This window comes from Podarcis vaucheri (assembly GCF_965113315.1).
Source record: "Podarcis vaucheri genome assembly, chromosome: 3".
Lineage (NCBI taxonomy): Eukaryota > Metazoa > Chordata > Lepidosauria > Squamata > Lacertidae > Podarcis > Podarcis vaucheri.
Window position 1 is genome coordinate 34,384,255 of NC_138761.1, and position 22,178 is coordinate 34,406,432.

At 43.9% G+C, this 22,178-nt stretch overlaps 1 protein-coding gene across 1 annotated transcript in view; it reads left to right on the plus strand.

The window, feature by feature from the left end:
* Positions 1-22,178, plus strand: part of GALNT14 (polypeptide N-acetylgalactosaminyltransferase 14) — a 237,656-nt gene that overhangs the window by 145,302 nt on the left and 70,176 nt on the right. Inside the window, exon 3 of the mRNA XM_082214849.1 lies at positions 18,423-18,521. Within this exon, the coding sequence (XP_082070975.1) occupies positions 18,423-18,521 (99 nt within the window). The remainder of the gene's footprint in view (positions 1-18,422; positions 18,522-22,178) is intronic.

Below are 22,178 nucleotides of genomic sequence, written 5' to 3' on the forward strand. Positions count from 1 at the left end.
GCTGCTTCCTTTGAAATTTAAGTGACATCATTTAAGGGACATCCATCAATAAGGGACAGCAGCGGGACATGGCGCTGGAATAAGGGACTGTCCCTTCAAATAAGGGACACTTGACAGCTATGTTCCAGCTCTTGGCTGCTCTCAGGTGAACACAATTCTTCCTCACCTAAGTATGCAGAAGCTGCCCACCCCTGGTCTAAGAGACAAATCCAAGATTCAGCCTCCCTTAAGCGCCACACAGAAAGGAAGGGGAAGGTTGCTGGTAACTCTCTGTATGGAGCTCGTAAACCATTTATTTCAATGAAGACATATTTTTCCCTTTACTCAGCGTGCGGCTGATTCAGATGGGTTCTGCGGTGGGACACCACACTTCTCTTTGTGGACTGGAAAATACTGTGCTTCCTGCTGTTCTTGACTGCCGATTCCATTTAACCTTAAGGATACAAATTACGGCACTATGCAGTTCTCTACCTAGCCAGCTCAGGTTCAACTCCAGATGACATGTGTTTTTGTGTGTGTGTGTGTGTGTTTGTAAAGAAAACGTCATGCCAGTTCAGTAGAGATGTCTCTCTTGGTCACACATGGATGGGAGAAAGGGGAGGGATGACTCACATTATGAGGGTTGCTCTCAGTATACAACAGAGCTCTCTTCTTTTCTTTTTTGCTTTTTCTTCTGGTTTCCTGAGTTCAGCAAAGTTACAGCAATTTCTGTTGGCCACTGCTGCATGATTAGAGTGCAGCAGTGACGTAGCTATGTGGGGGCTAGCTGGGTTTTTTTTGCCCTGGATGAAGCCGTTGAGGCTCCCAGCCCGTGTGTGTGTGTGTGCACAAATGTGTGTGGCCAAACTAGATCTTTGACCTAGGTCAAATAAAGCCTAATTTTGCCTCCCGACTATGAACATGATTTAGAACAAGGACGAGGAATGGTTCTAGGTCAGGTTGCTATCTCCCTCACTCCTCATGGGCCACTTTGACAGGTGGACAGAGCTGCCCACCTGCCAGTTACCTGGCACCATAATGATGTCATCATAGTGAGAGCCAGTGTGGTGTAGTGGTTAAGAGCGGTAGTCACGTAATCTGGGAAACCGGGTTCGTGTCTCCGCTCCTCCACATGCAGCTGCTGGGTGACCTTGGGCCAGTCACACTTCTCTGAAGTCTCTCTGCCCCACTCACCTCACAGGGTGTTTGTTGTGGGGGAGGAAGGGAAAGGAGAATGTGAGCCGCTTTGAGACTCCTGAAGGGGAGTGAAAGGCGGGATATCAAATCCAAACTCTTCTTCAAACTCTTCTTCTTATCAGGTGACCTTTCTGCCTGAACTATTTTGTTCAGTGCTTTGGCCTGGGCATCTGAAGATCTGAGAATCAGATGACCTGGTGATGTGCATGTTTGTATCTTCCACCTCTTGCTCATTTTCTGAGGAGACCCCAGGTTCCAGGTCTGGCTATGGTTGAACCCTGACAGGAAGCATCCGGAAGCTTGGTGAAGTAAAAAAATGTTTAGGGGCAGCAATGCTCCCCCTAAAAACAAACAGAAAACCCCCAGTCCAACAAAGACTGGGCAAATGAAATGAGTATGACATGCCGAGTCAGGGGATGGGAGGGAGAATGGAACAGAATATCCCGAGGAGGAATATTCCATGGTGCAAGATTTTATTGCAGGGCCTACTTGTTAGTTTTAACAGGGCTGTAGAGCACCTGGTTCCTGATACACATTTTCTGAGATACTCATTCTCAACCTATGACAATTTTTTTATTTCAGAATAAACCAAAAGTATTTTAGTCCCCATCTCCATAAGTTTTCTCATAATGTTTATTCCATTGCAAGGACCACTGAGGCTTCAGATCTATCGACTGTGGAGTTTTGAAGCCCTGCTTATTGAAATACTGATGTCAATCTCTCTGGAGAATTGATAGGTGTTATCTGAGGTTCTGTGGGCTTTAATCCTGAAGCTATTGCCCACAGATTGCCTTGAATGTGAACCAGTGATGTATTTCGTACCTGCCCATTGTCCCATGGATAAAAACCCTTAGCTGGAGGACAAAAGTGAGCACCTTTGACAGGCTCCATAGGTGGATAAAGAGATTCTCACCAGGAATGGGGGAACTACGTTCTCTTCTGGGCAAACTTTTGGGGTGTGGGGTCAGAGGCAAATGTGGGCAGAACAGCAAATATGAATTGTACCTTTGTACAGCAGGCTTTAGGACGCAGGTGGCGCAGTGGTCTAAACCACTGAGCCTAGGGCGGTTCGAATCCCCGCAAGGGGGTGAGCTCCTGTTGCTCGGTTTTGAAGCCCTGCTTATTGAAATACTGATGTCAATCTCTCTGGAGAATTGATAGGTGTTATCTGAGGTTCTGTGGGCTTTAATCCTGAAGCTATTGCCCACAGATTGCCTTGAATGTGAACCAGTGATGTATTTCGTACCTGCCCATTGTCCCATGGATAAAAACCCTTAGCTGGAGGACAAAAGTGAGCACCTTTGACAGGCTCCATAGGTGGATAAAGAGATTCTCACCAGGAATGGGGGAACTACGTTCTCTTCTGGGCAAACTTTTGGGGTGTGGGGTCAGAGGCAAATGTGGGCAGAACAGCAAATATGAATTGTACCTTTGTACAGCAGGCTTTAGGACGCAGGTGGCGCAGTGGTCTAAACCACTGAGCCTAGGGCGGTTCGAATCCCCGCAACGGGGTGAGCTCCTGTTGCTCGGTCCCTGCTCCTGCCAACCTAGCAGTTTGAAAGCACATCAAAGTGCAAGTAGATAAATAGGTACCGCCCCGGTGGGAAGGTAAACAGCATCTCCCTGCGCTGCTCTGGTTCTCCAAAAGCGGCTTAGTCATGCTGGCCACATGACCTGGAAGCTGTATGCCAGCTCCCTCAGCCAATAAAGCGAGATGAGCGCCCTAGAGTCGGTCACGACTGGACCTAATGGTCAGGGGTCCCTTTACCTTTACAGCAGGCTCTGCACACACTCTCACCTCCAGCTCTATTCTACATCCAGGCAAACAAATGCTATTATCAGATTTCAATGACATATTCCAGCCAGGCAAAATCACAAAAGGAGATTGCAAAACTGGGCTGGTGTCGAATGTGGCTTGCAGAGAGGCCAGGTAGATTTCGAGTGCCACATTTCCACCACATGTGGAACAGGCTTGAAGTTTCTCATCTCTCCTCTTATTTCATCTGAAGGCAGCCCTGTTCCGGGAAGCTTTTAATGTTTGACACACGACTGTATTTTAATATTTTGTTGGAAGCCGCCCAGAGTGGCTGGGGAAACCCAGCCAGATGGGCGGGATGTAAATAAATTATTATTATTATTATTATTATTATTATTATTATTATTATTATTATATCCCACCTTTTGCTCTACGGAGCTCAAAGTGGCATTCATGGTTTGCCCCTTCTTCATTCAACCCCCACAACAATCCTGCGAGGTAGCTTAGGCTGAGAGGCAATGACTGGTCCAAGGTTACCCAGTGAGCTTGAAGGCCGAGTGGGGTTGGAATCCTGCTCTTCCTCTATGCCACACTCTAACCAGGGGTCAACAAACTTTTTCAGCAGGGGGCCGGTCCATTGTCCCTCAGACCTTGTGAGGGGCCGGGCTATATTTTGAAGGGGGGGAAAATAATGAATTCCTATGCCCCACAAATAACCCTGAGACACATTTTAAATAAAAGCACACATTCTACTCATGTAAAAACACCAGGCAGACCCCACAAGTAACCCAGAGATGCATTTTAAATAAAAGGACGCATTCTACTCATGTAAAAACACGCTGATTCCTGGACCGTCCGCAGGCCGGATTTAGAAGGCAATTGGGCTGCATCCGGCCCTCAGGCCTTAGGTTGCCTACCCATGCTCTAACCTCTATTCCACACAGGCTCAATGCACCTGAGATTCTTCTTTTGTAGAGTGGGGGGCTTCTCTGATGTGATTCTGCAGACGTGGAGGCCTGCTTGGAAGGCATATGTGCAGAACACTCTTGTGTGATTCTGGCTGTGTGAAGGAGTGTTGGGTACGCACAGAGAATGCTAAAAATGCAAAAGCAGAGCTGCTAGCAAGCAAGTGTTGTTGAAGCAGAAAGGAATAATGAGCAGGAATGAGGCGAGTGGGGAGGGAGGGGGAGAGAGAATGATAATAATCTCTTAAAGAAAGTTAACAAGGCAGAGAGAGAGAGACTTGATTGTATGCGGATTCTGGGGATATGGTGTCACAAGTTCTGTACCAGTCTTCCCCAAGCTGGTGCCCTCCGGGTGTATTGAACTACAACTCTTGTCAGCCTCAGCCAACATGGGAAAATGTGGGAGGGGAGGGGGAAGGGGGAGGGAGAAAGAAAGAAAGAAAGGGAGGAAGGGAGGAAGGAAGGAAGGAAGGAAGGAAGGAAGGAAGGAAGGAAGGAAGGAAGAAAGAAAGAAAGAAAGAAAGAAAGAAAGAAAGAAAGGTAATTAGGCAACTGCAATTTGCCAGTCTTTGAAACTGAACCACCCACCAAAGAACTAAAACAATAATGTAATAATGAGGGCAATGGCATACAAGGGCATCTAAATAGCATCCAGGATGAAAGAACTCTGCAACCCTTTTCTTTCCCCTAATCAGTAGTCCTTTGCTTCATGATTCTGCCAAAACCACAAAACAAGAATTACGTAAGTAAACAGAAATATCTAAAATAGCTGAAATATCTCTGGATGTGTCCCTCGTTTGAAATCATATTGCTTACCAGGCCAGTTAACCTGCAATATGGATTGAATAAGGCACATTTCCTTTTCCTCACTAAATGAGAAGGTGTACTTGAAATAGAGTTATATAAAGAGGCATCTATTTCAGGGATGTTTTTCTTTCCTTTTTTTCCTAGTGTAAATTATTTTGGATTGGAAATAAACGCCAGGGGAGATGGTTGCAGGCCTACGCTGCAATCTGCCCAACTTCCTACTTCTCTCCCTGGCTTCCAACAGCGAGCCCTCCTGGAATTATTTTTGTTTAGTGTTCTCATTATTTTCTTTATTTTTGCTGAATTTTGTTAACTGACTAGAGAGACCCACAAGGGAATTTTCATCTCATGAAGTAAAATGTAAGAAGTAGCACCCAGCTGGCAATATTAGTTGCAGTGGAAATCCACGCTTAAAAGAAACTCGGTATTAAACTAGGTAATAGGAAAATGTTCTTACTTAGGAGAGTTAAGAACGCTGGATTGGGAAGTCCTGAATTTGATTTTGTCCGCAAGTGTTTTGTCATATAAGTCGTTGTATAGCTGGAGTCATTGTGAGCTAATGGGGTTTGCAGCTTCTCCAGTTGTGAAAAACAACAATATTTTTCTTGCCTCTGAAGAAGTTGCTGTGATAAAGATCATGGAGAGCTTCCCCCATGTAAGGTTGTATACTCAAATGCCCAGTGCCATTTGGAAAGGCTGGCATATTTGAGGAAAGTTTAATTTCAGATGTATCATTGCTGGGAAATAAATAATTCAGCCAAATCAAATGGAAAGGCCACGTGTCGACGACTTAAAGACATCAAAAATGGCTCTGAGAGTGAGCTGTAATGAGCTCTCTTGAAGAATTATTCCTTGAATCAGCACCCTCAGCCTTCTCTTCCTCTTTCCCTCTCTCTGTGCTGTTGAAGTTCCTGCATACAAGTAGTATGTCGTCCCACAGTGAGATCCAAGAATGTGAAAATGTAGTACAATGCATCTTCATTTGGCAGTGGTGGGGAAACCTCTGACCCTCCAGATGTTGTTGGACTTCAACTCCCATCAGCCCCAGCCAGCATGGTCAGGGGGTGATGGGAGTTGGAGTCCAGCCACATCTGGAGAGCCACAGGTTCCCCATCCCTGTTCTACTATAAGATTTCAAAGCATGAAGCTCAAAAACAAAAAAATCTCCCGCTGCGGTCTGGAGCACTGTGTACTGGAATTGCCTCTTTTTGTGAAAGAACAATTGGGAATGGGGACGGGGAGGAGGGGAGGGAAGTTGAACTTTTATTGGTTTTGTAAAAAAGAAAAAAAAAAGTGTTGGCAATTTGGTGACCTATGAAATACCATAAGCAGCAGAAAACATTTATCCAGTGACAGCCCGAGGTAGCACAGGCAGCTCTTAGTGGGTTTATTTTCATTATTACAGCAATTTTAGGGCTGCATGCTGCAATTTTCACTCGCAGTGAGGTATTAAATTGAAATTACCCCAGATGTAATTGTCACACAGAATAATTCTGGACATGCTGAATTTAATGTTTTCCAAGCTGTGGTTTTATTATCCAAGTGAGTGCCAAAAAACCGCTTGTCAACAGCTTCGACGGCAATGTGCCTTTTCAAGTGGTGGGATGGTTAATGGGCAGGGGTTGTTTAGGAGAAGCCATAAAAAGCATTTTGGCCCCATCTTCTTAAGTGATAAACTTATTGATCCAATGAGCTTGCCCAGTGGCGTCAAATGCCCTTTATACGTGAGTTTCATGTTTTGAAGGATTTCCTTTCAATGTGTCACTTGGACCACTAATGGCGCATCACATTTCAGTGCTACTAGCTAGACCTCGCATTTCTACAGCATCTTTAAAATGTTGCTCTGGCAGACCTGTACTCCACTTTCTTAGGTTGGTTGAGATATTCATGTGTTATATTCAATGAGCGGACAAGCTGTCTACCTGCTCACAGAGATAGTTGGGCTGTACACTCATGCAGCATTCAATGGACGTACAGGCTGTGTACAGAATTGCTGAACATAGGCTCTTTCACACAAATGCTTGTACACGTGTAGACTTTGCTGTGATCAGTGTAACCGGTGAACAGGCCTTGGGTGAACGACGGTTTGGGATTGATGTGAACACTGGATTCCCCCCTCTCCTGCTGCTCTCGTGACAGGCGGCTTGAAGGAGTTGCCATGTCGCCATTCACTGTGAAATGTGAAAGGCAGGGTAGCATAATGGTCAGTGTGTCAAATGTTGGAAGCAGGACTAGAACTCACACAGCCAAAGGAATGTATAATTATAATTACCTGTATGTTTTTAAACAGATCATAAAAAGGTAAAGGGACCCCTGACCATTAGGTCAAGTCATGACCGACTCTGGGGTTGCCGCGCTCATCTCGCTTTACTGGGCGAGGGAGCCGGCATACAGCTTCCGGGTCATGTGGCCAGCAGGACTAAGCCGCTTCTGGTGAACCAGAGCAGTGCACGGAAACACCGTTTACCTTCCCGCCGGAGCGGTACCTATTTATCTACTTGCACTTTGATGTGCTTTTGAGCTGCTAGGTTGGCAGGAGCAGGGACCGAGCAATGGGAGCTCACCCTAGGCTAGGTTTAGACCACAGCGCCACCCGTGTCCCATAACAGATCATACCTGGTTTTAATTATATTAATGCTTGATTTTTTTTAAATGGTTGGGTTTTTTATGCTTTTAGCAGTTCTTAATTTTATCTGTAAGCTGCCTGGAGTCCCTGTCAGGGAAAAAGTTGGGGTAATAATAATAATAATAATAATAATAATAAATATTATTTATGCCTACATTTATGAAGGTCCCTTTTAAACCTGCCCAGGTTGGTGGTCCTCACCACGTTTCATGGCAGTGAATGCTGTACTTTATTGATAAGCGTTCTGTGTGTGTGTGTGTGTGAGAGAGAGAGAGAGAGAGAGAGAGGGAGGGAGGAGATGGGGGGGCTTAAGAACATAAGAATAGCCCTTCTGGATCAGGCCAGTGACTCATCTCTTTCCCCCCCAAAAAAAGATATTTATTAAAGTTTTTAAAATATAACAATGAAAAAAGTAAAAAATAAAAAGAAACAAAATACAACATAAAAACAGTTAAAAAAACAAATAGTTTTCCATAACATATCTTCCTTACGCTTATTTCCCCAGACCTCCTCATACCTCCCTTCTTTGTATTCCACTTCAATTTGTTAGTTCAGCAAATCCTTACCATTAAGCTTTTACCCATTTATAAACCTTTTTTTCGTATCTCCTAAAGCATTACAGCTGGAAACCCCTTAGTTTCTATCCAACATCCTTCTAACATTCATTAATTTTACAATATTTCTGTAAATAGTCTTTAAATTTCTTCCAGTCTTCTTTCACCAACTCTTCTCCCTGGTCTCGGATTCTGCCAGTCATTTCTGCCAGTCAGGCCAGTGACTCATCTCATCCAGCACCCGTTCTCACGGTGGCCAACTAGATGCCTGTGGAAAGCCCAGAACCAGGAACCGGAGCAAAATGGCAGCCCCCCCCTTCCATAGATTCCAGCACCTGGCATTCAGAGGCATACTGCCTCCGACTGTGTGTGTGTGTGGGGGGGTGGGAATATTCATCAGCCATGAGTAGCCTTGTCCTCCATGACTCCATGTCAATTCAGCATCATTGGGTGACCTCAAGTTCTAATACTACGAGCGTGGGAGAATTCCCCCCCAAACGGTTTTCTAAAATGGAAAGGCCCCGTGTGGTAATCCTTTCCTCATCTTGTTTTTATTATGTATTTTGTGTTTCTTTTTGTATTTTCATGCTGCGAACTGCTCTGATGAAGCACAATACACAAATTTAATAAGCAAACAAAATAAACAAAATCAGAGAGCTGCTTGAGCCCCTGTTCATTTCTGCTGCCCTTTTCTGTGCCCTTTCACCTCCCTGTTCTGGCATAATTCGTTATCCCCTGCTGCCTGACTGCTGAGCTCTTCCCAGGGCAGGGAAGGTGAGGAGTGAACCCATCCCAGCTACTGGGCATGACTTGAGTAACGGAGCGTTCTTTGCGTTTGAGGTAGCAGCAGGTATATAGAAAATCCAATTCTGCACTAGCTGGCTCTCAACTCTCAACATAATTGATGTATTAGTGGCTGGGATCTTCTGTCTCTATCAGTACGCCAATATCTCTCTCTCTCTCTCTCTCTTTCTCTCTCTCTCCCTCCACCTCCCTCCCTCTCTTTTTTGGAAGGAGACCCTTTTTGATGCTACGTACAAAGAAGATAGCAGGGCACACATCTGGGAGCATTTAGAGCATAATTGTATATCAATAGCAGTGAGAAAGCAATTTTCTGGAAGTTTGGTGCAGACTATACAGAGCCGTCAGATCTGATGTTTTTTTTTTTTCCTTTTTCAATTCTGATCTGATTTTTTCTTTTCTTTTGAGATTAATTTGGCACATGGGAATGGTATGTGTTATGATTTCAGGGCTCTCTTCCCCCACTCCTTGCTCCTTATTGCCTTCTTTCAACAATACTCCCCCCCCCCAAATCTATTATTTCACATCCCCCCAACCCACCCCGCTTTGAATTATTTATTTCCCTGGCACTGCTTTTCTCAATAATATCTTTATTTAATATTACATTCTCGGTAATGCAGGAAGTTATTCCATGCAACTGTTTATTTAATTGGGAAAAAGTCCAATGGGCAGGGGAGCCAGCAATGTTGGTAAGAGCATTGCTCTCCTATGCCTTGTGCTTATCCGCATGTGGCAGTCAGAGCAGCTCTTTTCTGCCTAGCTCAAGTTCTCATTTATAAAAGAAGTGTGTTATAAGTTCATTGTTGCAGGACCCCCTTTCCCCTTAATTCCGTTTCCTCCAATCCCCACTTTTTAATTTCCCCTTTCCCTTGAATTATTTATTTTCACAGCTCCTTTATGTAATACTACTTTATATAATACTGCTATAGTACTATATTAATAAACCAGCAAGGGGCCGGAAGACAATGGATGCTGCAGTTTGTGTGTGCATCCCCCGGGGCAATAGGATACTCTGGGAGTATCTGTGGATGAGATTGCAAGAGCTCTGCTGACATCTGCCAGCTCTCCCTCAGCCAGCCCCTCTCCCGCCTTGCAAAGGTAAGTTTGCTTGGGAACAGGTGGATATAGGTGGCAGACTGGCTTGCAGTGAGCCAGTCGTGAGCCATTTATGCCTTGTTTGTTGTTTAGTCATTTAGTCGTGTCCGACTCTTCGTGACCCCATGGACCACAGCACGCCAGGCACTCCTGTCTTCCACTGCCTCCCGCAGTTTGGTCAAACTCATGCTGGTATCTTCGAGCACACTATCGAACCATCTCGTCCTCTGTCGTCCCCTTCTCCTTGTGCCCTCCATCTTTCCCAACATCAGGGTCTTTTCCAGGGAGTCTTCTCTTCTCATGAGGTGGCCAAAGTATTGGAGCCTCAGCTTCAGGATCTGTCCTTCCAGTGAGCACTCATGGCTGATTTCCTTAAGAATGGATCGGTTTGATCTTCTTGCAATCCATGGGACTCTCAAGACTCTCCTCCAGCACCATAATTCAAAAGCATCAATTCTTCGGCGATCAGCCTTCTAATTTATGCCTTACGACCCTACAAACATAGCACAATGTGCGGGTCAAATTACAAGAGTGGCCTGGTGTAATTGTAGGCCAAGTGAGTCCACGAAGCCTTTGCCATGCGCCAAAGTGGTGCTGATTGCTTCAGTGCGCATTCAATTTGTAGCTCAACCAACATTTAATGCACAGTTTTGCCTACAGTGCTTTGATTTCTGACTTAGGCGTTTTTGTACATTAAATGTGGGTTGAGTGCTGCTCATGGATTGGGTATGTTCTTTATTTTTAACATTCTTGAACTATTTCCCAAGGCAGCTTACATAATATATTAGAATCAACAATAATGTAATAATAAAACACAGCTTAAAATACACTTGCAAATTCTAAAGCCGCAATAAAAAAGCCAAGCAAACTACCGTCAAGGATGAAACTGTGTATAAAGTTGTGTGCAGTGTAGAGAAAGTAAACGGAGAAAAGTTTCTCTCTTTCATGACACTAGAACTTGCAGACATACGACAATGCAGAATATTAGAAGGTTCAGGATAGATAAAAGAAGGTACTACTTCACATGGCACACAGTTTGCATTTCTTAGTGCAGAAAGTATTGAAGGGGACGACAGAGGACGAGATGGTTGGACAGTGTTCTCGAAGCTACGAACATAAGTTTGACCAAACTGCGGGAGGCAGTGGAAGACAGGAGTCCCTGGTGTTCTCTGGTCCATGGGGTCACGAAGAGTTGAACATGACTAAACGACTCAACAACAACAACATAGAGATCTTTCCTATTCTAATTAATTTTAAAGGGTTATGGAAGCTTCTGGAAGCTTCTCTGTGTGAATGAAACAAAGCAGAAGGTTCATGATGTTTGGGTTATACCTTCAGAGAAGCTGAGTACAATTGACTTGAACTGGTTCTCTTATCTCTTCTGTCAAGGTCATGCTGACTATCAGAATAAGGCCAGAAGGAGCCTGGGTTTCACTTTCACTTTCTATCTCTCTTCCTTCTGGTGTGGTGTTCTGTACATAGTATGCTTAGCGTTAAGTTGTAGACTTATTATAAGTTATTGTAAGTTTAAGATAAGTCTGCTGCAACTGGATTTCTCATGGACAGTGCCAATCCTGAATGCAGTGGATTTGTGACCATTATGGTCATTTGCCTTCAGTAGCAGTAAAGCTCTGCTGGATGAAATATTATTGCCTCTGGTCTTTTTTGTGTGTTTAAGTTGTTACTCTGCTACCTATACTTTGGAATGTACTCTGGATCAATACTGAGTAGAATTTCAATGACACAATTGCACTCTTCCACAAGAACTAGCATTGGCCACCAGCTTGGATGGATTTAAAAGAGGATCAGGCAAATTGATGGTTGATAAGGCTGCCCTTGGCAATTGGCTTTGCTGGCTATGTTCTACTTCCACTGTTGGCTTTGAATACTGGTTGCTGGGAATCCCAGGTAGGGAGAGTGCTGTTGTGTTCAGGTCCTCCTTGAGGACATCCCATAGGCATCTAGTAGGCCACTGTGAGAACAGGATGCAGGGCTAGATCCAGCTGTCACCTGATCCAATAGGACTCTTTTTAGGATGGTAAGGTGAGATACACACACACACACACACACACACACACACACACACACACACACTCTTAAATACCCTGATAGATTTCTAAGGAGATTGGATATTCTTGATTCATAGGAAAAGCTACAACTGTATGAGAGACAGTGGGACTATAACTTCTGTTAACTTCTAAAATTGTTTAAGCCACAGGCATTACGTCACTCTGGCCAAGTCACGGTGACTTCGCCTGATCTGCAGTCCTGTACACAGTTAGGCTTGTTAAATCCCATTGACATCCTCCTCTGAAATATTGCAGAGCAAGTCAGTTAATGAGAAGTCTTAACATGCCTGTCCGTGGTTCCTTGTTCTATAAATATGTCTGAGCAAAGCCTTTCATTGCAATTCCTGAGGCACTGTGAGGTTTTGCCTAAGCTTTAAGGCTCCTCTGACCATAATTTGCTATGCTTTCTCACTCCACACAGATTGCACGGCTTACCTCTGCATTATTGTGCCGGATTATAACCACACACAACGGAAAACAATTAGAGGTCTCCTCTGAGATTTCCACTTTTATATCTCCTGTTTTACAGTTTTTTTAACCTGTGCGTACAGCATAAATCAAACATGAGAGTAAACTCTGGGCGATTCCTTCTGCCCTGCTAGAGTCAATATTGACAGAAAAGGCTGGCTCAATTAAAAAGGATATTTGAGTCTGATGCGCCAAAAGCTTTCCAATTTCCAAGAAAATGCCTGGAATTCCATACTCAGACGCACAAAGCAGAAAACCCTTAGGATGGGAAGGTAGGCAGGCGTTTTTAACAGGCACATGTGCAAACAATGGGGCTTTCCACTGTGAACTTTATTTTTATCTTTTTAGAACTGAGCAGTTAGATTTGCAGGCAGGTTTGGCATTAGACTATGGCGTCTTTGAATAGCTGCCAGAGTCTGCTGGCTCATCCAGTCAGTGCAAGGTATCTAGGTCTGAGGAGCCACCCCTTAAATTTCCCACAATGCCCCTGAGTGGTACTTTATCAGGAGCATTGTGGAAAATTTAAATGGGGGTTTGTCATTTGGTGCTGACTGGAATACCACTGCTGCTATTGGTGCCTGTCACCAACTGTGCCTCCCAGAGGGGGCCAATGATGATGTAGGAGGTCACTTCAAACTTGGAGGTGGCCCTCTTTGTGGAGGCATTAAAGTTAGACAGTGAGAGTTGTTAAATTAGCCACTTGGTAATGTTTCTCCTTCTCCATTCCACAGCTGTCACTGTTTCCCTCCCATTACCATAGCATCCCTTTTCCTGGTTGTTTAATGAATTCCAGAGATTAACTAGTTTATTTTGCTGTTTCAAAATGGCTACAGAACAGCCCTAACAAACTCACAAACACAGACATCAGTGAGTTTGGGCTTCAGTCCTTCTGTCCTAGTTTTACTTCGCTGTAATATATAAGGCGATTGTCAACAGAAAGTATTGCCTCTCGTCACTCTCTTCAGAATTGGTGGTCGCTTGAAATAGTTGAAAACTGTCAAATCTCAACCATCTTCCTCACTAACAACTAACCTCCCATTGACTAGAACCTCTATAAGTCAGAATCTGCTGTCAGTGAGACCGGTGACAAAATGGACTGTTTAAGTCACATACTAAATGATCCCTGTTGTTCTTTCAACAGCAACCCTGCGCAGTAGGTTAAGCAAGGCCTTCGTGACTGAGGGAGGATTTGAACCCTGGTCTCCGAGGTCCCAGTTAACACTCTAACCAGTATGTTTAGGTGGAAGAGAATCCAGCAAACAAAACAACTAAGATAGTGAATGTCTGTCTGTCTGTATTAAATAGTGATTGCTCTTATACTACCCAGAGGGGCACAGTCTGTCTTGAGGTATGCCAGTTGCCATTGCCCTAATATACTTTTGGAATCATAGATGTGACAAGCGCTTGAGTAGAGAGAGGCATAAATTTGGTATAAACAAAGCTAGCAACTTTATTTGGATCTAAACTAATTGATTGTCAGAAGGGAGCAATATATCTTCATGTAACACATCATGAACTTATCATGAATTTATTGTCACAAGAAGCTGTGGCCTTTTAAAAAGTTATGATCAAACTCATGAAAGAAGACAGGTCTATCAACAGCTATATGACTATTAAGCTCCACAGTCAGAGGCTGTATATCACTGATTACTAGATGCTTGGAATAAACTAGGAAACAGAGCATCTCCTCCATGCTTTGCTCGTGAGCATTTCAGGGGCAACCAGCTAGGTCATCTGGGCGGCAAATTTCTAGACTAGATGGATGTTCACTCTGACTTAGGAAGGAAATTCTTAAACTTGGTCTGTAAAAACTGATTGCAGTCAAATAGAATGTCCTATATTCCTCTCAAATACATTGCTGAGGAAGGCAGAGGGGCAGTTTCAACCCACTCTTGACTCTTCCTCGGGAGCACCTATACCGTTGATTATTATGAGCTATAAAAAGTGGCCATGGCAAATACGGGATTTATAACCAAGGAGCAACTGGTCCAGTGAGTTGGTGCCATGCCACTGCACTCTTGTCAGTAGTGTCACTGTCATTTACTGGGATATTTGGGAGTGGGGCATGGTAACCTAAGGTTACCAGATTTTTTTCAATGAATCCGGGGACACTTTTCAACTTCAATGGATTTTGTATGGGGACTGATTTGTAAATCTGGGGACTGTCCCCGGGAAACGGGGACTTCTGGTAACCTTATGGTAAACACAGGTTTGGGGCCCTGTTGAATGCACATGTAGAGCCAATCCAGGCTTTCCCTACCCTGCATTCCTCCCCCTGCCCCAACCCTTTGCTCTACCCCGATCCCCCAAACTTTCAAACATTGGTTTCTAATTCAGGGTCTGTGGAAAAGTGACGTTAGCTAAAGAGCTAGAGTATGTTGCATCAAGCTTTGAATTAGCATAGCGACATTCGTCTTCCCAGCTCACGAAAGGCTGTATGTAAGGCCAAATGGAAGATTTCATGCTTTTTGGATTCCCAAGTTGGATTGTAAGCTTTGGAATCCAGAATTAAATACTAAAGCTGGTGTTTATTTCAGATTAAAATGTGGCCTCAAATTTCTGTAGTGACCTTTAAATCCTCAAGCAAGAGGTGGTTTACTCAATGACATAACTTCATTGTCGGGGGAATTGTTAGAGGCTGTGCCTCTTACATCATCATCATCATCATCATCATCACCATCATTTATTTTATTTGTACCCTACTCATCTGACTGGATTGCCCCAGCCACTTTGGGAAGCTTCCAACAGATATAAAAAACATAATAGAACACCAAACATTTTTAAAAAGTTCCCTATACAGGGCTGCCTTCAGATGTTTTCTAAAAGTTATATGGTTATTAATCTCTTTGACATAAATGCGACACTAACTGCCTCTCCCTAGATTTTCCCACCATCTTTTGGCAGCTCCATCTGGGAGCCAGGCTACCTCTAAATGCATGTTATTCCAGATACATGGAAGAGGAAGAAGTTCAGTTTGCACACGGTTTTCCACCTTACTTTAGTTAGGTTTAGTGAAGTCTTCCCCCTCTGCCTTCCCAGTCCCAGAGATGAATGTGAGGGGAACAGAGCAGCGTTAACACAAATAGGGAGCACCATCCCATTGTGGCCTGTAGTTTGGGAAGCACAGTTTTAAAGGTAAAGAGCCAGCAAAACATGTCAAAAGAGCTCCCCCCCCGCTTTTTTTTTTTTTTGTAAAAGAGGAACCAATTAGTGTTGAAGGCTTTGAGGAAAACCCTTTTTGTGTGATGAAAGGCAAAACATCTGAAAGATCTGTCTACAAAGGTTCCCCAGCCTATTGAATGGGTCGCCACAAGACTGTGCATATCACAGAGAGAGAAAGGCAAGGAAGTGTTGCTTGTATATTCAGAATGTCATTAAGAGCTCAATTTCCATCTGTGCGGTTAACATGTAATTCACCTTTTACAATAAGGCATTTACGTAAAAGAACAAACAGCAGACACCACTGGATAGGGATACAATGGGGTGGCCAATTATTTATCTTAGGTCAGGGCGAGAATGACTCTGTGAAGCTCCAGATGAAAAGACGTAAGTTGTGGTGCGGATAAGGTGTGCATATCCCACAGGATGTGGGATCCAGAACTCAGCAACCAATCTGTGAATCTTTACATTAAATGTTATGTCATCATAATTGTCCATCTGTTTAATTGTCTTTCACTTTCCCACGAGATTGAACAACAATAAATATCTCAGTTCAAAACCAAGGCATACAACATGGCATAAAATAGTCTGAAAAGGCAAACCAATTTATTTATTTACTTTACATCTCACCTTTTCCTCCAAGGAGCTCAATGTGGACACCTACATGGTTTTCCCCCTCCCTGTTTTATCCTCACAACAACCCTGTGAAGAAGGTTAGGATAAAAGACCGTGACTGGCCCAAGGTCGCCCAGTGGGAATTTGAACCCAGGTGATCTCCTGGGTCCTAGTATCTGGTAGACTCTAGCATCTTCCAGCCAAGACTCAGCCCTTCTGCACTGATGAAATGTCACTGCAAAGTAGAAGAGAATATGTGAGTGCCAACCTCAAGGCAATATAATAAAATAAGGAAGCAGCAAATGCACTGTGTGAACAGCACGTGCGGCTTCATTTCCAAAATCAGAGGCGTTGGGAACCCAACCTGGACATCATGTCTTCTGCCTCAGTGACACACAACTCGCAAAGTCGATAGTTTGGAGCAATCGCAGCTTGGACATTAAAATTGAGACCCTGCTCTTGGGCAAAGCTCTTGGGCAGTAACCTGAGTTGGGGCCTTCTTGGCAGTGGCACCTTCTTTATGGAACAGGCTGTTTCATAACTATTTCAGTTTTTCCATTTACTTAAGATGCGCCTTTTTGCCCTGGAGTTCTGATTCTGTTGAAGTTGCCTTTAAGGAGAATTCTTTCTTTCTTTTTAGTCCCCTGCTTTGCCTAGCAGTTTATAATAATAATAATAATAATAATAATAATAATAATAATAATAATAATAATTTATTTGTACCCCTCCCATCTGGCTGGGTTTCCCCAGCCACTCTGGGCGGCTTCCACAGAAACCAAAAACACTAAAATATCATACATTAAAAGCTTCCCTGAATAGGGCCGCCTTAAGATGTCTTCTGAATGTCAGGTAGTTGTCCATCACCTTGACATCCAATGGGAGGGCATTCCACAGGGCGGGCGCCACCACCGAAAAGGCCCTCTGCCTGGTTCCCTGTAGCTTCGCTTCTCGTAATGAGGGAACCGCCAGAAGGCCCTCGGCGCTGGACCTCAGTGTCCGGGCAGAACGATGGGGGTGGAGACGCTCCTTCAGGTATACTGGGCCATAGCCGTTTAGGGCTTTAAAGGTCAACACCAGCACTTTGAATTGTGCTCGGAAACGTACTGGGAGCCAATGTAGATCTTTCAAGACCGGTGTTATGTGGTCTCTGTGGCCGCCCCCAGTCACCAGTCTAGCTGCCGCATTCTGGATTAGCTGTAGTTTCCGAGTCACCTTCAAAGGTAGCCCCACATAGAGCGCATTGCAGTAGTCCAAGCGGGAGATAACTAGAGCATGCACCACTCTGGCCAGACAGGTGACAAGCCAGGTCAAATCACCTTGCCCAAGAATGGAAGATTTGAGACTGGGCGATAGTTGGCCATACTGGCCGGGTCTAAAGATGGTTTTTTAAGAAGCGGTTTAATGACCGCCTCTTTCAGCGAATCTGGGAATGTTCCCTCACAGAGGGAAGCATTCACCACCCCGCAGAGCCCATCGCCCAGCCCTTCCCGGCTTGCTTTTATTAGCCATAGTATATATTATCTTACTGCTCTTGTAATTAATGAGTTTTCTTGGAATTTTAAGAGTATTTTTTTATTAATGGTTATGTTTACGTCCTTTATATGATGACTTCTGAACAGCTTTGTGATAGGTAATAAATAATAAGTATTGTGAACAGTGCTCCAGTAATTTTTTGTTTCATAATTAATCAAAAATTATCTTACTCATAAGCAGTTTTGCTCATTCCTAGAAAGGTCACTCGAAGTAGTTATAGGAGATCACCTCTTATGTCTCAGGATTTTGTTGGTCCTGTGGGGTTCATTGTGATCCTACCTCTGCAGCGTGTATTATGGGACTTGGTGAGTTGATGTGGAAATTAGGGGTGGAGTGCCTTCAACACATAGGCGACACTGAGCTTTTTCTCTCCTTTCCATCCAATCCCAAACCCTTCACTGAGGCTGAGCAAAGAAGCTTCTGGTGGGATTGGCAAGGATGCACAACTTGCAACTTGGTTGGCTTATAGGACAAACAGAGTGTCCTGTAAGTGACAGAGTTTCATCCTGGGTTTCAGGTGCTGGTGGACGTCTCACCAGTGGCTCTTTATCTTGTTTAGAAGAATGGCATAATCTTTCACATTGCAATCCTGTGTCTCATCAAACCCAGTTTCATTTCATAGAACCTATATTCACATAGCATTGCTTTAATGAAGAATGAATAGCACAAATTTCAGAGCTGCACAGATGGGTTTTAGTTGTCACTTAGCACCTCCCTACTGGGAAGGAAATCTATTGAATGCCACACTCTTAACGATTCCATAACCTGAGCAATACTTTTGTCTCTTCCTTCATTCAGATGCACTACTTTGCACTATCGCACAGATCTGCCACCAACCAGCATCATCATCACTTTCCATAATGAGGCCAGGTCCACGCTACTAAGGACGATAAGAAGGTAAGACCGAGTCATATGACAGTGAAGTTGACAGTCAAATGGCTTCCAAGATGCCAAGTGCATTATTAACTAGTGCTGTGCCAAAATTGTCTCCCATATCTTCTTCCTTTTTTACCATTCCCCACTAATTGATGAGAAAAGAAGCTGCAATTAAATATTAGGAAAGGGGAGAGAATTTTTGTTTGCCTACTTTCATATTGGGATGCTTGCAAGTCCCCTTTCTTTTGTTCTGGGGACTATTTCACCAACGCTGTGCACTCACCTTACCAGTGGTCCCCAGATTCCGACACTCCAATTAAAACCTGGGGGAAGAGAACATTATATAGCACCTTCTATGGGACGTTATCAGATCAGAATTTATTAGATCAGGTTTCTAGCATGTGTAGAACCTGAGAAAAAGGGCAAAATGTGCCAGCAATATTTTTCTAGCGTGCCCTGCTTTCAGGATTTTACTTTGCAGCCCTCCCCACCCCCACCTCCCCAAAAAATCCTGTAAAAGCCTATACACACGACACTAGGCCACCTTGCAATCATAAGGTAAGCTCAAAGTTCTGTAAATTCACACACACATATATAGTGATCTTAAGAATGGAAAGAAAGATTGGCTCTTTTTCAGAGGAAGAAAACTTTCAAGGAATAGAGAGAAGATGTTGGCATAGTGTTATTTATAACAGTCATTGATTTTTGTGAAAGGCTTGAAATTATATCAGGAAAAATCACTGCAACTGATTCCCACCAACCAACAGCATAAGATGAAATTGTCAGAAATTGCCCCCTTTATGCCCATATCATACAGCAAAGAGACAGGATGGCTGCCCTCTCACCTTTAGCCCATTATTTTTGTTGACCTTGCATGTATAGACGCTGACCTGTACAGCGTTTGGCCTATATTGCTGTCCACTTTGTCTTGTGTTATTTGTGAGGACTGGGAACTGGTGCAGTTAAGATTGTTAGCTGTGAGGTTCTCCTGGTTCAAGTTTTAACTCAGCCTCAAACCTTAGACAAAGCCCTAAACCTCAACCCCGTATCTGCCATTTGAATACCTGTCGACCTTAAAAGAGTGCTGTGAAAATGTGCCCATGGTGTGTGTGTGTTTTTTAGTGTGCAGTTGGATGGTTTAGCTGGCAAAATAATGTGCAGCTGGAAGTATGTGATGGTGATGTAATTAGACACGTAAGTTGCATGCGTTTATTAAGTGTGTAAATGACAGGCAATGTCAGGAACAGCATGTGCATATATTATGTAAGGGAAGAATGTGCTCTGTTTCCGCAGCTAAAACAAACAAACTGGCCAAACCATGTTAAAACACTTTCTTATTTTGGGCCAGAACCTCCTCGTCTGTACCTTCTGCTTTGGGCAGATAATACTTCACCGCAAACTTGCAAATACCATTCTTCATGCAAGATTGGATCCTCCACCCACCTCTGAACTGTGTTTTAAAATAGGGGTAAATATAGGGTTTTAAAAATTCTTTAAAAACTCTTAGCCATGCCCCCTCCAGTTGCTCAGGGACAGATCCAATGTGAGGTGGATGGTCCCTGGGGTAGAACAGAGCAAATTAGCCCAATCCAGGGGTCCATTGGGGGAAGCGGTTCCATACACAGCCCTAAGAAATGCTAAGTACTAAATATTAACATGTGTGTGTGCGCGCACACACACACACAACATGTGCAACTACGCCAGTGTAAGAGTCCCTTCCTCCTTCTAGTCTGGTCCATCACTGGGAGGGGGAGACCAGTTGTCAAAGCTTCAGGAATTCTATTCCTCCCCTGGTGGCAGCAAGAAGCAGCGAGAACAAGGTAGAGTCCTTTCTAATGAGTTTATTCATTCATAACAGCAGGACACAAAAGAATGCAGTATACCCTGATAAACGTGTTGCTCCAACTCAGCTCCTCCTCCCTCCTTATAGCAACAGCACTTCCCCTTACGGTGGCCGCTCATGGTCAATTGTCTTTGGGTCCTTTGTTCCTGCACTCTTTAACGAGCGCCGAGTTCTGGGAGAAGGGGGTTCAACGTGTCAGCTGGCTGGTCTGCCTCTGCCTCCCCTCCCCTTCTCCTAACTCTTCCCAACTCTTCTGTTCATCTATCTCTGAGCTGTGACTTCCCTCAAACTCCTCAAAGCCCTGCTGTTAATCAATGCTACATTCTCCTCCTCCTGCAGCGTCAGGAATCTCCACCATTCCTCCTCCATCTCTCCCCCTTGAGTCCAACCCCTCACACCAATGCAGTTGACCTCTGACCTCACACGTGGTTGTTTCTTGCATTCCCCAGTAGTTCATGCTGTGGGTGCATGTGAAGAACATCTTGTCATGCTAGGTGCTTCTGCGGCAAGGCAAGATGATGGACCTAGCTTTATTGACTTTGTCCATTTTCATTTCACAATGATTTTCCTGCATGTGAGGATCAGCGCTTAGACTCATGTGGATTTCTGACTCTTTCAATATTTTTGAATGCCTGCTGGGGACTTCAATGGCACAACCTCCCTGTTCTTGAATGCTGATGCAGTTCTTTTTAGGAGAATGCTGTACTCAGTGATTCATTTTGATGTTCTTTAGCTCTCTTTCCCGCCTTTTTGTCCATATTGGCAAGTCCTCTGCGAACAGATCGTGCAATTACCAAGCTCATTCATTATTCAAAACGATCCCACCACTTTCTGGAGCAATTAATTGCAGGGATGCAGATTGTTCACAAATGATTCATTTCAAATACTTCAAATATGAAAATTGCACACTCTTTCCCACTGGGCGATGTGGGAGGTGATGGTGGTAAGAGATATCCAGGATTTAAACTTATGTGAAATTATTTTCTGTGCCTTGACTCTATCTTTGCTTATCATCACTGACTGGAGTCTGGTAATATAAGGAACAGCCTGTGAGAATTTTCAGATTTTCAGAGCTTGGGTCTAATTTTATTTTCCAAGGGAAGCTATCATCCCCAGAAAAGCTTGAATATGCCCAGTTCAGTGGGTCAGAATTTTTTTGGAAATGTTAACATGCTGCCACAATGGGATAAACCAGTTTTGCCGCCTGGCTCACCTGCCATTTTGTCACCAAGGGTAAACACTGTTTCACAGTTGGTGAAAAGCCATGGACAGATTATGGAGGGAATCATTGTCCCATCCATGAGAAATGTGTTTCCGCATATTGTTTAACTTCTGACCAGCTCTATCATGTAAAAACAACTGTAACCATTTTATCCCTTTTTGTAGTTGTGTTTGTTTATTTAATGGATTTAAATGCTGACATTCAAAACATACTGTTTTCTCTTGCCTGTATAAAAACTGGTTGGCAGCTGATGGGAGTTGTCGTCCAAAACATCTGGTGGTCACTAGGTTGGGAATGCAGACCTAGACTTTATGCTCTGTGTTCATCTTCCACATTGTTCTTGGGCAAGTCAACCAGTTATCACCATCCCCTTGTTTCCTGCTCAGTTTCTAATAAGCAGAGAGTAATGCTTGTTAATATCACAGCAGTCGGGGGATGTTCAGTTCCATCATTTAGATGTAGCACTTGAAGACCCTAAAGAAACAGAGTTGTACTAATTAGATGAGTTTCATTTCTGCCAGCACATAGCATATCATCCAAGATGTTATGGATGCTATGGTTGGAGATTTGTAGGACATAATTAAGCCAAGCATCTGCTGAGTCTGAGTGATGG